General features: G+C 41.8%; 1 protein-coding gene across 5 annotated transcripts in view; it reads right to left on the bottom strand.

The window, feature by feature from the left end:
- The window catches only part of fli1 (Fli-1 proto-oncogene, ETS transcription factor), a 34,228-nt gene that overhangs the window by 5,879 nt on the left and 11,031 nt on the right, over window positions 1–17,318 (bottom strand). For 3 of the 5 annotated variants that reach the window (XM_053321117.1, XM_053321119.1, XM_053321121.1), the window contains 4 exons: window positions 16,381–16,592; window positions 15,934–16,085; window positions 14,355–14,558; window positions 7,554–7,622 (listed from right to left, as the gene is read on the bottom strand). In XM_053321117.1, coding sequence (XP_053177092.1) covers window positions 7,554–7,622; window positions 14,355–14,558; window positions 15,934–16,085; window positions 16,381–16,592 — 637 coding nt within the window. The remainder of the gene's footprint in view (window positions 1–7,553; window positions 7,623–14,354; window positions 14,559–15,933; window positions 16,086–16,380; window positions 16,593–17,318) is intronic. The other 2 variants (XM_053321118.1, XM_053321120.1) reach the window with 1 other exon arrangement.

The raw sequence follows: 17,318 nt of genomic DNA, 5'->3' as shown, positions 1-17,318 counted from the left end.
GTATCCCTAGGTATGGCTCTGACGATCTTGTCAGAGAAGGCGAACAAGCAAGACTTGATCCCTTTGCAACAAACTGAACACCAAATCCTGCAATGAATCAGATCAATATACAACAAAGACTGAATGAAACTGTAAAACTTGCTCAAATATGAAGCATGATGTAGCTTATAAATAGTTTATGGCACACAATGTGGATTATTAATTATTAATCTGAAAAGGTATGGTGATTAGAATATGTTTTGACACTTGTCGCTGTGTTGACTCCAGATTATAAATGCTTTCTGAATATGTGTGTGTGTGGGCGGATGTCTTTTGATGGACATGAATATTTATATGGTTGCAAATTATTGTCATTTTATCCAGTGCATTACAATTATTCACATACTGCCAGATGAAAAGATCATCATTAAATTCACTATTATGTACTCCATGTAGTTGTCTAAACTTTGTCAGTCTTATTTATGTTCATACATGGCAAAGTCCTTCCATCTGGCACATAAGATGCAGTTAAACAATCAATTGCATGTGAAGCATGTTTTTCAGTCTTTTAAGTCTGAAGAAGAAAATCTTCCCCCAAATTCATTTGGGCTTTATGTGACATCGTGACCTATATACACATCATACAGATACATCATCATCATCATCATCATCATCGTCATCAGCTGCCACTACAAGTCCCGCCATTTCTAAACACTGTACAATACTGCCCTCTTGTGGATCAAAACATATTGACATTATAATATACCCATTTACCCCTCTTGGTTTCCCTAAAATAAACAACAAACCAAATTCTTTAGTTCTCCTTAAAGCACAACTGAACTCTAGACTCTAATCTCTTGACAGCCATAAAAACAGTGTTTGCCTAGTAACTTGCCACACAAGTGTTTTATTGTTTCACTAATTTCATAGCCCACCAATGGAAATGTAAAAACACTTCAAATCCAATTATAAGTGTTGTGCTTCTTTCAAAGGACATTTTGTTGCCTTGTTTTCCCTTTCCTTATTGGCAGAATATTCTCCAATGGGAAAAACTTCCTGCTGCTAAGGGACCCCTTGATCTCATCACTAATTTCAAACTTTTCAACTTTTAACCTCCAGTGTTTAACCAAAAGGCCAATTCCTGTCTGCAGACAATAAGAGGGTTCTGGTTTCTGACTGGAGAAAAGTTATATTCAAAATTAAGTAAAAGGGCATGTAGTTCAAAAATTTAAGGATAAAGTATAATGAACAAAGCAAAACTTAAAAAAAAAAAGTTAATTAATTGGAATATGATGAAACAAATGAAATAAAGAGGAGCGCAATAGAGATTAAGACAAAAAGAGGGAGAAGAGGGACAAAGAACAAGCGGGCTCCCGTGGCTCAGCAGGGCTGTCAGGTTCAATCTGGTGTGGGCCGGCAGGATAGCCAAGGAGCAGTGACTGGGGGAGAGTCCTGGGAGACTTGCGTTTCCTGCCTGCTTCGCCTGCAGACAACCTCTCTTTGTTTTACTGGCCCTTTTTTCCCCTCTACTCACCGCCAGCCCCCACCTCCGTCCACTCTCCACCACCCCAAAAAAACACAACGGGGCTACCTCCATCTACGTGCAGAGAGGGGTTACAAACAGAAGAGGAGATGGTGGGGGAGAAGCAGAAGTGTGGCAGACGATGGAGACAGATTAAGTGCACAAAAAAAGAGGGAAAGAGAAAGCAGAATGGGCAAAAGAAAGAGTAGGGGAAGAAAGGACTTAAGAGAGGGAAGAAAAAATATTGAAAAAAAAAAGTCAGACAAAACACAACTTTGGAATTTGAAAAGAAAACAATGGCAGCAAATCCAGCTACTGTCTGGTATGGGCTGGAGGAGATGCCCAGTACTATGGGCTCATCCACATCTTTTATATACCCTTGGTGAAGTTGTTGGCAGCAGACTGCATTCAATTCCAAAAAAAAAAAAAAAAAAGTTCCTTTACCCACACACGAGCGAGAATAGAGAAGGAGAAGGCCAAAAAGCCCAAACAGTGCTCTACAATTAAAGGTTTTCAATACTATTCACTCCGTTTTGAGGTTAATTGGAACAAGACAAAGGTGGGGTAATGGAAGTAAAAGTGCAGAAGGAGGAAGAAGCAGCAGATGTAAAATGTACAAAACCCAAGTGGTCGGGGGTATGTGGAGTGAGCCAGCCACGCAAACACAGACACAGACCTGAATGTGCACACACAGAGCTGCCTCATCCCAAACCCCGTCCTCCTCCCCCCACCCTCCTTCATTTTTCCAGGCCTCGCTCTGACTGCGACTTGAGCCAGTTTCCACTCTGGTCTGGGGTGTGGTGCACGCTCCTGGGAGACTTCGACTGCAGGACCAGTTAGTCAAAACAAGGCCCGGGCGCTAGACAGAGAGGCAGAGAGAGACAGAGAGACACAAGGAGCAAGAGAGAAAGAGAGACAGAGGGAGACACGAGAAAGAAAGAGAGAGCAAACATGGAGTATGGAGGGTGAGATAGAAAGAGACTGAAGAAGTAGAGAGTCGTGTCGTGGACTGTTTTTAGCTCAGAGCCTGAGCCAAGGAGAGAGACTCAGACAGGGTAAACTTTTTTAATACCCGTAATACAGGTGCTTTAAAAGCCATCTGTGTGAGTCAGGAGCCATAAGAGGAGGATAATGATGGCAAACTACAGGAGCGAGAAACACTGTAGACAATGAGTGTACCAGAATAGAGCAACAGAGGACTATAACACTGCTGCGTATATGTGTGGGCAAAAGTTACGGGCAACTCTCTCAGTGTTATTATTCCAAAGAGAGATTTTCATCTGTCGTTTACTTTTTCTTTAATTTAGAAATGCAGAGGGAGCAATTGAGAGTGAATAGATTGAATGTGAATATGTGAGCGGCCTGTTCAAGTAATAGTGCACTTTAAGCTGTATTGCCCCTTTGACTTGGCAGCAAAGTGAATAAATTCACAGAGGTGAATCATCATCTTTCACTGAGGAGCATTGGAGAATATGAGTGTCCTTACTTACTAAAAAAAGTACAAACAAAGGCTAAAAGAAAAAAAAAAGTCAATAAAGGTGCAAAGCCTCCGCACAGTCAATAGCTGGACAAGTAGGCAACAACCAGGACTGTCAGTTTATTATACTGTAGGTTAACCTCCACACTGTACAATATGCATACTTTCCTATACTCAAAAGCAATGCAATGGTATACTATAATACATGCTGCACGGAGACATGAAGGAACCCACCCACACACACACACACAGACACACACACACGCACCCTTTCATAGCTGCTGCATTCCATGTTTTATATGCTCTCTTTTATTCATAACATTGCATTTTACACCACAGAGTCTGGAGCAGATTAAGGGTTGTCTCCTGCTGTATGCTTGTGCTTACTCTACCCCAAAGAGCCTGTATGGTATTTGACTGTTCTCGAAAGGCAATATGAACTTGAACATCTGGCAATACTGGTCTGAGAAAATGTTGATAAAGGCTTCTCCTGAAGCAAGGTTTCTTTAATGGAGAACTGTTGAGTCACACACTCCTGACTAACAATTTTGATGTTTTTACTCCTAATCTTGTTTCATTTTTGTACTTAAATTGGCATGAAAGTTTCGTAATATTTAATAGGGGTTAATAAGTTGCATGACTTTAGGGTCAATAAAAATATTTCAAAACAAGGTGATTTATTTCAAATTTGGAAGGATATCAAGGCAAGTTGTATTTCCTAATTCCTAAGAAGTCTCCCTATTGGAGATGCAAGCTTTTTTCTCGTCTAGAAGTGGTTGACTGTACAATGGTTGGGATCACAGGACACATCTAGAGGCACAGTCAATGTTACAGGAGCCCATAATAGAAATCACCTCTTGTGAAAGGGAAATGCTGTTGAAGGGAGTGACCCTCTATTCCTGCCAGTCCAAATACCTGGTGCTGAGAACCAGGAAGGCCGGGGTCGGGGGTGACCGAGCAGAATCTTATCTGGCTTGCCCATTGGTCTATTGGTATTGAAGCTGGGCGAGAAAAAAGTACAAAGCCTGCTAACGCTCATGACTGGGGCAGATAGAGAGAGGCAGAGGGCATTCTCGGACACTTATCAGACCTAGTGTTTCCTCTTTTCCTGCCTTGATAGGGCCTCTCATCCTGTGAGCAAGGCTATCACTGTTATTGCAGTCCTTTCTCCCGTCTCTGGTGGTGACACTATATAGCCAATGTAAAGGATGTGTAGCTTTTTTTAACAGATATGTGGTGCAGCCTTCACACAGTTCATGTTGTGTCAGCACAAAATAATGTTTTTAGAGTGAAAAGGTATCCAGAGGAAAGAGACAGTCATCCTGAGCTGTTGTGGGTGTTTCTCTAAGAAGCTCTGTTTGGGTTTTGGAAGGATTTTACAGGTCACATCAAAACTATGAGCAGCAATGGCAAATGAGTCAACAGTTCCATATTGACAGCTGCATCTACAATTAATCATAGATTTAAAAGTGTAAATGGTAATTCAATTAGTTATTTGTTTGAGTAACTTATAGTCAACTAAGAGACGTGTAAGAAAAAAATAATTCACTAAGCAGCCTATTTGATCATAACATAAACAAAATGCTGACCTTACAAGTTTAATATTTATAATTTGAAACCAAAGTTGATGAATCTCTCAACGAACATTCATAAATGTCAATACCTTAAAATGGACTGGAGAAAAAAAAAGGAATCTAGTAATATGTGCGATTCAAGAACATTTGACTTGTGTTGATACCCAATACCCAACATTCAATGTGCCATAATTTGAATCTTCTCTATACTTTTGTTAGGTTTCATCAAAAGGTAGTGATCTACGGTGGCCGAGACCCGCCATAGTTGCAAATAAAAGTAACGCTGCAAACAAAAAGAAACGCTGCTGCAAATAAAAAGAAACGCTGCTGCATATAAAAGAAACGCTGCAAATATAAAGACACACCGCAGCAAACAAAAAAAAAACGCTGCAAATAAAAACAAACGCCGCAGCAAACAAAAAAAAAACACCGCAGCATATAATAAAAAAAAAACGGAAGTGGATTACCGGGGACTGTTTTTGCCGAAACACCGGAAGAAGAAACAACAACAACAGGACTACGAATTGGAAAACGAACTAGAAAGTAAGTGAAAATAGTAGTGTTTAATGTCGCTACTTGTACTTTTTAATGTGTTATTTGGTCAGGCGATGTAGCCCCAGGTTTTAAGTTGAACTGGAGAATGCCGGTGTATTGTTAGCTTCGGCTAACACGGGGAGACCACTAACGAGAGTGGAAACAACTGACGGCTACATAGTTCCGGCAGCTTATTACTGTCGTTGTTGTTGTTGCTTGTACGTGTAGGTCAGGAAAAGACGTAAAAGGGACCGTATATGGTTTGTTATTTGTGTTATTACGTTACGTGTTGGACTAAATACATGGACATATTGAGGAAAGTATTTCGATGTTATGGAAATGGATTTCATATTTCACAAGAATGGATATTTGGCGAGCTGTACAGAAAGTCCTGAGTCATAAGATGATCGTTGTGGATAAAGGGAAGACTTTGAAGGTATGTAGAGATTATAGCTGTTTTTACTTTAGCTGAGTGGCTAGCCGAGCTAATCGCTAATACTATTACGGCTGTGAGCAACCAATATAATTCGTGAGTGGTCTTGAATGAATCAGGGCAACCTATGCTTTCTAACAATGTACGGCATGAATATATATGTTTAAGGGTTGGTGTTTAAAACATTGAGAAGGACTTGTGGCTACCTCCCAACCTCCGACCCGTCCCGTAGGCGGAACAGCGTGTTTTAAGTGTCTGCAGTTCCGATCCTCATCCCCATGTTGGCTGAAACAGACAAGTCATCCTCAAACATACTGAAAACCATATTGATGTTTGGTTTGCAGTAAGTCATCCCTAATGTTTATGTGGCTTTGAGGATGTTCCTCACGTTGCCGGTGACAAACTGTGAGGGGGAGCGCTCATTTTCTCATTTGGGGAGAATCAAAAATGAGCTGAGAACAACCATGAATCAAAAACGCCTGAAGTCCTTATCATTACTGGCAATAGAGTCTGAACTTGTCAGAGACCTGGACTTTAGCGATGTTGTGGAGAAGTTTGCTAGGAGAAAGGCCAGGGGAAAGGTCATTGTATAAGGGAGCTACTCTAATGTGTGTGTGTATCCTTGCCTCCCAAGTGTTGTTAATGTGCATTGTTTTTTTATGACTCGGAAAACATTTGTTGGGATGTTTGATATTGTGGAGATTCTATGAACAGGTCGTTTGCTATTCTTTGAAGTGTTTCTGCATATCTGAGTGTAGACTGTTTTCATAATACACACATACACTGCATGTGCTGAGAGTCTTGTGTTGAATTTATCAGTCAGTGTGAATCCTGTGACCAGCATTTTCGTTGAGTCCTTTCAGTCTATGGTTGCGTCTCGTCTCGTTTTCGTCACGTGATTAAGGTTCGTTGACGAAGATATTTCGTCATCATTTTCGTTGACGTTTTCCAATGCGTAGTGTTGTTTTTATTTGCAGCGTTTTTTTTGTTTGCTGCGGTGTGTCTTTTTATTTGCAGCGTTTCTTTTATATGCAGCAGCGTTTCTTTTTATTTGCAGCAGCGTTTCTTTTTGTTTGCAGCGTTACTTTTATTTGCAGCTATGGCGGGTCTCGGCCACCGTAGTGATCTCTTAGAAATAGCATAGAAATTGATTTTGTAGAACAAAATATGCACAAGGTGATAAACTCCATTCTCAGACAGCTGCTCTTGTCTTGGGTTTAAGACAAAAGCCTCTCAAGATTGTACTGTTACAATCTTTTCATTCCTCTGCCATAAATACACCCACAGACAAACACACACACACACACACACACACACACACACACACACACACACACACACACACACTCTTCACACATTTCCAATCCAATCTGGTCTGAAGCAGCCGCCAATCAGCCTCTTCTGCCGTGTGTGTTGCACCATACACATTGTTGCTTCAGCACCTGTCTCTGATGCATGTCTCTCAGTAAACAACCTCATTCACATGTCTTACATCCCGCATCTTTTCCTATAATCGCTACATTCATAGTGTGTGTCCACCCCAGCTGCTGTGGATAGAACTAATCAGTACACTGCTTTTGTCTTCTTGTTAATACGCCTGTATTCTGAGGCTGCCCTTCTAAGCTGCAATGTGTTGTCACAGGTATCGGTTTTGAATAGTACGGTCTGCTGTAGCAGCTTGCCTACTGTTATTTTAACAACACAAAAGGTGCACCTGCCCAGAGCCTTGTCAGTGGCAAGCAGTGACTGCATGCGCTTTGGATTTGCGTGATTGCTCTGTATTCTCAAGTGTGTGTGTGTGTGCTCCGTGTGTGTTTTTGTTTGTATCTGCTTGTGTGAAGCTGGCAGCTACAGTGAAGGAGTATTTTACAGCACTGCTGAAAATTCTGACCTCTATTCTTTGAACCTATTATTCTCACCTCATTCCCTTGATGTAAAACAGTTCAGCTCTGAAAACACTTAAGCCAAACCAAATACAGAGACACATGGATAAAGACGTGGATAAAAGATAGACAATAAAAATTGTGCTCCTACCCTCTTTGGCAGCTAGGCGAGGGGATGGGTCTGTGTGAGATGGCGTGTTGTAGGATAATGATGAGCTACCTGCAAAGAGAAAAGAAAACACATTAAGACAAAAGAATGTCTTATGTACCTGTCCTGTAATAACACAGACAAAGGAATGACACCAAAACTTGCACATAAAAACCTGAATAAACTAGTAAGATCATTTTCACGAAGTCTCTTATGCTTATCAGGAAATTAGAATATAATCAGTTATCTCATGTAGATGTAAACTTTTATAATCATCCTGAAAATTAGCTATAAAGGAAATTTAGAGTAACACTTGGGCACCCCTATTGAACTCTGAGTCATATATAGATATAACAATAGCCAGCAGGTGGCAGTAAGAAAGTTCAGCTCAATTACTGTCAAGCAGCACTCAAGCCCCTTTCAATTTTTGAACTGTGTCCCTGTTTTGTCTTAAAAAATAATCTCAGAAGGAAAATAATTCATGACACATAAATCTATCCCCAAATATAAAAAATCTTGCAACGTGTGTGCACTGTCAATCCACCAAATGTAGGAAAAACCCTAAAGTCTGCCAGCATTTTCACTGCAAACCCCTATTCCTGAATAATAAAGTCGGAGAGGCAAGACTCTACATATGGCTGCCTATTCATTTCACCTTATGGAGCAGAACTCTGCGCTGCATTCCTGCACTTACACAGGCACCCTGGGCGGCACCAAAATGCTCTCTTAATTTTAGCTGCCCCCAGGCATAAATCAGCGAGTGGAAAAACAGACCCAAAAATGCACAGAGAAAACACAAGAGCTGCTGCTACTACATGGGGAGTGTTAAGATTTAGCACTACGACTGCTAAGAGGAGCTGCTGAGTAGGGAAGATACATTTTCTGAATCGGGGGCTGGGGGGAGCTGACAAAGACAAAAACTGAAATGAAAAATAAATAGTTTGTGATGAGCACTTCTTGAGATTTGCTGCAGGATATTGTACCTAACTCACTATGCAGTTGGTGGTGGGGTTGGGGGTGAAAAGGCCCACGGTGGCAGACTAGGGGTCTGTTTTTAAGGGAGTGGTGGAGGAGAAAAGAGGGGTGCTCCACAAATGTATTCTAACCTCCCAACACCCCACCCCTCCCAGTTCTACCTACTCCACGGCACCCCCAAGGCTCTGGGTCTAATTTAGAAACCTGGGGGCCTCAGAACAGGGGAGCCATTGTATGAGGCAGGGTCCCTGCACAGCAATCAAATGCAGTCCCTTGTAGAAAAATAATTCCACACACAGAGTGTAAGCGCACACGACGCAAGTAAGCCACCAAAGCACCATCTCTGGAATGAGGGAGAAAGTGTAAGAGAAAAGATGAACAGGCAGACAGAAAAAAGAGAAATAAAGAAGGGAGGGAGGAAGGGGCTGTTAACCCTTTTCCTACTGTGTGCCACATATGTGGGCTGACCCAGACAGGCAAACAGGCAGCATTGCTGAGAAAACCTCAAAACCATCCCACAGAGAGATTCAGGACTGCTGTACAAGAGAGAGTGAGAGTGAGTGAGAGCGGAGGGGTGAGTGAGCAACACACACAGAGAGAGAGAGGGACCACAGCTGACAGTTTGGTGGAGGGAGTCTTGGCTGTGTTGCCTATTTATTTGGACGGCCTCTTTCTCTCTTAGAAAACAAACATATCCTGGTAATCTGACAGCACAGTGGGAGGACTGACCAGTGTTCAGCCTTTAAGACCCTCACTCTCCCTTTCCCTCCCTAGTCACATCTGCTGAGAGTCTGTTAGATTACATAACATCCACAAACAATTTTCTTTTCTCTCCTTCCTATGACTGATGGCTCTTTCCAAAGGCACTGTCCTCCAGTTTGGCATGCCTATAATATTGACAGAGATCTTTCAGGTCTTGTGATGGACCTCCATTGGGCCCCTGCTGTTTATCCTGTACAGCCATATGATACCATCGCCTAAAACATGTGGCACAGACTTTGTCAACAAACTGAGGGTCCCAGCCGTGCAGTTTTGGGCATTCTGCCACCAAAAGAGAGCCAAGTAGACTCTAGCCAACAGAAAGTCATCATTTAGCTCTATATAAAAAAGCTGCACTGACTAGAACCATTGCCCATCAGGCACCGTAGAAATTTACAACTAGTCCTCAAAACTTAAAAAGACTGTCATTCTTCCAAAGTGACTTATATGAGCACTGTCTGATCTGATGCCCTTATTGTCAAGACATCATTTGTAAGTGCCTGCCAATACTATAATTAAGGTTTGGTAAGGTTAAGGCACAGAATACTGAGTAAAAATAGGGACATATCATGGTTTGGTTAGAGTAACTACCAGATTGTGGTTTGGATAAACACTTATGAGTACCCTGCTGATGTAGCATTGCACTCCTATTAGTCAGACTCACAATGGACATTTTTTTGGGGTGTTTTTTTTAAGGACCAAAATCGATGCAGCAGAACTACAGACATTCTTCTTCCTTGTCAAAACCTTCCACCCACATTACACACAGTGCAACCCAACCAACAGTCTGTCTAGACATTTGGGTGTTATGCTAGTAGCAGCTAATGTAGCCTCAATCAGAGATTAGTAGCAGGCTACAGAGGGCTTGTAAGGTCACTTCTTTCTAACTCCACATTTAGGTTTTTTAATTTTCAAACTTGTAGTAGTCATCAACTCTAACCAATGGTGATCAAATTTTTTTTAGCTCCCTATGGAGCCAAAAAATGCTTTATATATATATTTTTTCACATATGCAATAGTACTCCTCAGCACCTGTGGTTTTCCTTTAAGCTTAGGGGAATATTATTTACATATATTGTTATTATATATTACCGATATGTGAATGGACTACACACCCAGTCACCACCATAGCTCTGCTTTCATTTCTGCCATGCTACGTACAGGATACCTATACCTACATACTGACACTGGATGCTGGCAATGCAAGTAAATCATGAGCTGCAGAATCATCCAATATGAATAATATTATTCATATATATTATTCCTAGGAATACATGGTATTACTCGCCAGAGAAATTATAGAATTGGTTGTTTGTTCAAATGGCTAAAACTGCCTTTTTTATGGACCACTTGTGGCCATAAAATTTATGGCATTTGTCTCTCAGAAGTAGAGGTGGAAATGTTGTCATAGTTCCACAAACACTTTTAAGGAGGTGGCTGGGGTGGATGGATGGGGTAAAAATGTGAGTTTGACATTAGAGACAACTGTTCACATCTTGTCACCTATACAGTACTAACAACCAATGTTGTTTTTGACAATCATTTAAAGACCACAATCTTTTCCTAAGCATAACCAAATGTTTCTGCATTACCGCTATACTGTTATTATAGGAATAAGGAACTTTTAAAATGTATCCATTAAAGTAAAAAAAGGCTTATAGAATCATCCAATATTATATATGACAATTGAGATACAGTTATTTTAGACCTCAAAGCAGCCAGCTTCAATTACTGCTGAACTCATCTCTAACCCTGTTTACATGAATGGCAACAGCTTATTATCCACCTCCACTTATGCTAATGCGATATGTACATAAATTCTTGTAGCGCTAAGTGTCTGAACCCCGGCAGTCAAGTGAGCAGCCGCAGACTGCTCTATAATGGTGGCTTACAGCAGACAGCTAACAGTAAAGGGTGCAGAGCCAGGCCGTTGAGCCTCTCTGCACTAGTGATAATCTGCCAATAGAAAGAACTAATGCAAGGGGAGCTCAATAAAAATGTTGTGAGGGGAGAAAGCGAGAGAGAGAGAGAGAGAGAGAGAGAGAGAGAGAGAGCTCTCCAGACCTCCTTTTTCCCTACTCAGCCTTCGAGCCCAGATGTTTATGGTCTGTATAAACTATTGAGGGCTCGAGAATGTCCCCCACTCTGGAGCGAGTAGCAGCAGCAGTGCAGTGCAGGAGCCCAGACTTATCACTCTCTCTCTCTCTCTCTCTCTCTCTCTCTCTCTCTCTCTCTCTCTCTCTCTCTCTCTCTCTCTCTGTCTCTGTCTGTCTCTCTCTCTCTCTCTCTCCCTCTGTCTTGACTCCCTCACTGTAAATCCATCCAGACACAAGCAAAGGCGACAGCTGGGAAACAGAACTATTGCTATTCTCCAATGGCACTCAATCATGACCACCCTGGACCGTTTCCACACACTTCTAAAAAACAGTCCACCTCCCCGACTTCTTTTTTTCTATCTCACACTTGCATTCTGTAACTGTTTATCTCGCCCCTGCCCTTGTCCTCAGTTAACTACTGTAAAGACTCCCTGTCAAGGATATCTTTCTACGTCCAATTTCTTCTGTTTCTTTCTTTCAAGTCTCAGTCTTGTTACTTTTTCCTCCTCATTCTCTCCTTCTCCCTTGTCCTTCTTCTCTCTCTCCTCTTGCATCTCTGTGTGTTGGAGGATACAGTGTCTCGTTGTCTGAGGTTTTTGCTCTGCTCCGTTTCCAGCACATGTGGTATCAAACCGACCTACATGGGTGTGATAAAGCAAACAGTCCGCGGTCCCTCCCTAACAGACTAATTTGAACAAATTCTCAAATTGCACCCCAAATTGAAAGCACATTGGGGTGCGGGCGGCCATCATTTATAAAAATCTGGATAAGTGACCAACAATGAGGGCAAAATAATGCATGGGCAACTACCCTTGTTACTGCAAGCAGCTGGGTAGCCAGACAGATGTTCAGATTGTGCCCGTGGTTGCGCCAGTGTGGGTGCACCAACGTTATTCCTGCGCATGACGTGGCAGGAATGTTTTGTTATGGTATGGCCGAAGGGAGGGGAAGTGTTTCCCTACCCCGTGCCGAGTGTACATACAGCGCTTAATGACTCTGAGGAATGTTAATCAGAGGTTCAATAAACAGACGCAAACACACACATGATGCACACAGATGTGTATGAAATTATTTCAGTGACCCTTTGGACCATCCATTATTCAGAGGAGGATCGGGTAATGTATGAAAGAGCCCTGAATGAGGCTGGAGGAAGACATCACATGACCTGTAATCACTAATACTTCCATGGTTTGGCTCAGTTCCCCCGCCCCCTCTCTTTCTTTTTCTGTATTCTGGAAGCTCGGCCCAGCTCCAACACTCGTGAGTGAAGCCAGAGGTCTATTTTCTGGACGGGGTTACTCCTCGTCTATGATTGTGTTTGTTTGTGCTGCGGGGGCAGAAGAGAGACCGGCTTTAGTTACCAAATCATTGGCCCTGCAGGGTCTGCATATAGCCTCAACCCGCCTCCTCTTTCTCCTGCTCCTTCACTGTCTTTCTTAGACATTCATTTACTAACATGGTTCCTCTTGCCCTTAGGCTCCCAGTGTCAATAATACACACTGCTCACTTCTCCGAGAGCTGCCCCGAAACAGGTCAGTCAGTCCAGGCACGGGATGGGAGCATTCATCTTTTTTGATTGTCGGGAATGGATCCAAAGCAATTTCAGCTGGCAAGTGGAAAGGATTCCCGAGACATCTCTTCTGTCTCCAAAACACACAAGGTCTAAATCAAAAAAAGGGCAGCATTGGGCAGAGTCGCGGTGCAGCACGCCTAAGCCGTGGCTAAGTCCCGCAGCCAGTGGCCATAATGAAAACTGCTTTGCGGAGTGTGCCCAGTGGCGGTCAGACAGATCCACCCGCTGCAGCGCGGCACAATGAGGCTGTTATACTCATGACAAGCATCTCTCTCTGCCCAGACGCTGTGCATAGAGAAAACTGTTGACACCCACAAAATACAGTTCCCATTACATCACACTAAGGCCCATCACAATTTTTTGGGAGTAATTTTAAATTTAGTTGAGCCATCAGTCACTCCACCCAACGTGGCGTCATGATATTCTGCAGCAGCAGCAAAGGCAGCTCTTACTATTATTCAGTTTAGAATGCAAAGTATTGGGACAAAATGATGGGACAAAGGGGCCTCTGACAGTTATATAATTGAGATCTACTTATTTTGAAGGTAAGCACTGGGCATACCTATTGTTTGAACTGGACCTTGCTGTGTATTTAAGCTTTCCCCCACACCACATGTTACATCTTTTTATATTAAAATGTCATTTACATACTGCCTCAGAAAATTGGCTTCATTTCCCCACCGAAACATATGAAGCAGGATTACACTGAGAACCTCTTCAAAGGTAAAAGGCTCAAATTTAGTTGCCTCCATCGCAAATTGCAGATCAACTTTCTTTGCTGTGCTGAACACACAGGCCTAGCATGATTCCTGAGGCAATGCACCTGGGCTTCATCTTTCTGTGGACCATGTGGAATAAGGCGCTGCAAAGTGTAGTGGAGGATGCAGTCGATGGTTATCTCGATAGGGAAAGAAACTCTCCTGGTTTCCACAGCTCTGTTTAAGGCTGGGTAGCCATTATGGAGAAATGAGTTTCCAGTGAAAGCAATTTCATTGTTTATTGATGGTAATATGAATATAGTGCGGTGAAAAAAAAAGTGTCATGTTGTTTGCCCAGGATTGGCATTTTTTCCTCTCACATCTCATCCAAAAATAAAGAAAAGTGTATGAAAAGAGGCTTGTGTCTTGACTGAAAGTTGATTATGACTTCTTTTCTTTGGCAAAAATAGATGCAAGCACATACTTTGACAGTAGACATGGAGTGAAGTTCAACAAAATGACTGTCCTCGTGCTGTCTCGTACTAGATTTTTTTTTTAATCACCCCAGGCAGAATTCAGTCTTCTGATCAAATTTCAGAATTGTTGGAGTCTTTCTTTCACTGATCTCTGACTTAATTAATCATTCTTTTTTCTCGAGTTGCTCAGTTCATTCTTAAAACCAATTCTCACAGAGCATACTTACTTTCCCTGAGGTAATTGAGATGAGAGAGAAGCACTTCGGCGTTGTACATGGTGGTGAGCCGGAGGAAGTCGTCCTTGCTCATCTTGCAGAGCTCTTTGCCGTCTGTGTTCTGAAACATGGCCGTGTCGATCTCTAACAGGCCGTACTCCTTGATAGCCCACTCTAGCCACTGGCGCACATGGTCCTGGGACCACAATGATGGGTCTGCAGGATGAGAAAAGAAGAAGTTTATTGACTCCAACACTGTTGGTTCTGGACAGACAGCAATGAAGACAGAGTTGAGAGGGTTTCGTATCTCACTAGGGTAGAGGAAGAGGGAAAAATGAACAAATTGGAAACAGAATTTTATATCAGTAGCAGACCTGGTTCACATAGTAAATAATACTTTGTCGTATTTTAACCACAGAAGGATTTACTGGAGTGGGATGACTCATACTAAGTTTCAGGTAAATCATCTTTCACAGTATTCATTCTGAAGTCCTATGCTCTCATTGTTTAACATTTGTAGTATGTCGTATATTGTTCCATCTAGCTATAAAATGGACTAAAACAAACACGCAGTATGTTAAATATACTGTAAAGTCAATCTTGAAACCGAAGCCCAAACTTACCACTAGTGGTTTAAGGAGTGGCTCCTATTAGGTTAATAGATGAGTGGCCTTTTGCATCAGTTTAGCACAACACTTTAATAAGCATTACATTGGAAACTATACCAAGGCTCCATTTGATTTTATGAATTTCATTTTCTCATTTTTTGGGAAAATATAGTCATTCTCTTTGGCTCTGTGGCCCAAGTGTAACAACGTAATCAACTTTCACATTAAAATAACTTTTTTACAGGCTTCAACCCTGAAACTACACTTGTTCCTCCCAGAACTGACTTCTGACTGGTGCTGTATTTCAAGATTCAATTTGTGAAACCAGAGAAGAAATATATCGGTCTGGCAGACAAACAGACATCTCTACCTGCACACATTCAGCCGTGCTTCCACGGGTGACATAAAACATTGGAACAATGCTTTACCCCATGAACCAGCTATATAAAAATTGGACTCATAAAACATTTACAGCAGACTAGCAAAACTTTAAAAAAGTGGATTCTTTTAGGATAAATGACCCATCAACTGTTGTCTGCTGTTTGACTGTATGTCTCTTGGTCTTATTGTTTTCTGGTCTTGTTGGACCTTCATAGTGATCTTATTTTCTTTTGTTTTGTTTGAGTCTGTTCTGTTTTTTTCTCAATTATTTGCCTGAGTGCTTTCCTTCCTGGTAGAAATAGTGTTTTGTTTTGTTCTATTTTATTTTCTCTGTTTATTGTAAGTATTATTATCATTGTTGTTATTGGAGTGATTTTCTTTTACAGCTGAGAGTGTTTAGTGAGGGTATGAGGTGATATGAGGGGTGCCAGGTGAGGGGAATTGAGGTTTGATGTGAGAGGTATTAATGGTTGTATTGTCTGACTGTTTCATATGCAGTGTGCATTTTAATGGGGATCCTAATAAACAAATAAATAAAAAGGCATACACAATATAACCATCCTATGCCAGATATGAAGAATAAAAAGAAAAGCTCATCTTACCTGCAGGTACAATGACTCTTCGCTCATTGGTGGTCATGTTGGGGGGAGGGGCGTTCTTCTCATCCATGTAGTTTCCATAGTTCATCTGAGATGTGTCACTACCCACCAGCTTATTACATTTACCCACACTGCAGTCCACCGGAGACTCCCTGCTACACACACACACACACACACACACACACACACACACACACACACACACACACACACACACACACACACAAGTGAGTTGTAAAAATATTATCAGCAGATAAATTGGGTGTTGTTGGTTTTCCTTTCCAGCCATTGACTTTGGCATGAGCTATTTAAGCCCTTTGCTGGCCAGGGCCAAGTATGTAGAAGATTAGAAGCAAAAGTGAAGGTTAGTCTAATAAAGACAGATAAAAAAAAGTCATATTTTACATGGCTGAAGAATGTTACACACAGGAAGTGGTTTTCATGCCCTACCTGGATCCATTCATGTGCTCATATTCTCTCTTGACGTTGACCCGCACTGGCTGGTTGATCCACTCCTGCTGTGGGGGTAAGGGGTTGATTTTGTGGGTCTGGCCGTAGTCCTGTGTGCCAGATGCAGTCATGTCTGTCTTGGGGAGAGGGGCAGCAGCAGCGTATGGGGGCTCAAATAAGGACTGGTCTTCACTCACCACTGATAGCGCCTCCTGTAAGTAGAAATTAACAAATACTTGGTATGTCTTTCTTCACTCATGTTACAAGTTATGTAAGCAAATTCCAAATAGGCCACATACAGCCAAACCAATATGCACTTTAAAGGATTAGAGACAATTAGCTCAGCTCAGCATAAAGACTGGAAGCAAGGGGCAACTGCTAGTCTGGCTCTCTCCAAAGGTAGTATAAAATACATGTACAAGCACCTCTAATTATCTCTTTTATATAAAAAGCACCAGTTGTAGTTTTATGTGGGCACTGTGACTTCCTGGAGTCTCTGCTGGTTCCCTGCCACATAACTTCACACTTCTGATTTAGTGCAGATTCAAAAATTAAGATATTATGTATTAGTTAGTGAGCTTTAGAGGTGATGAGACCTTTGAACAGTGACAGTCCAACTGTTTCCCGCTGTGTTCTTCATGCTAAGCTAAGCTAACGATCTCCTGGCTGTAGCTTCATTTTTACAGTACAGATATGAGAGTGGCATCTCTCTTCTCTGTCCTTGGCAATGCCGTGAATTAATGTATTTCCTGAAATGTCAAACTACTTAGAATGATAAGAACACACTCACAAAAAAATCCAACTTCAATCTCTTATTTGACACTACCCAGAAACCTGTGATGTCAAAATTTTTAATCTCTTGAGTATGTTTTGTTTAGAGTAATTATGTGCAGTTATGGGTCATATCGCAGTCTGGCATCCTAAGTAGTTTGTGTATA

Source organism: Scomber japonicus, chromosome 6 (genome assembly GCF_027409825.1).
Source record: "Scomber japonicus isolate fScoJap1 chromosome 6, fScoJap1.pri, whole genome shotgun sequence".
NCBI lineage: Eukaryota > Metazoa > Chordata > Actinopteri > Scombriformes > Scombridae > Scomber > Scomber japonicus.
Note: the sequence above shows the minus strand (reverse complement) of the source record. Positions and strands in the feature narration are given on the sequence as shown.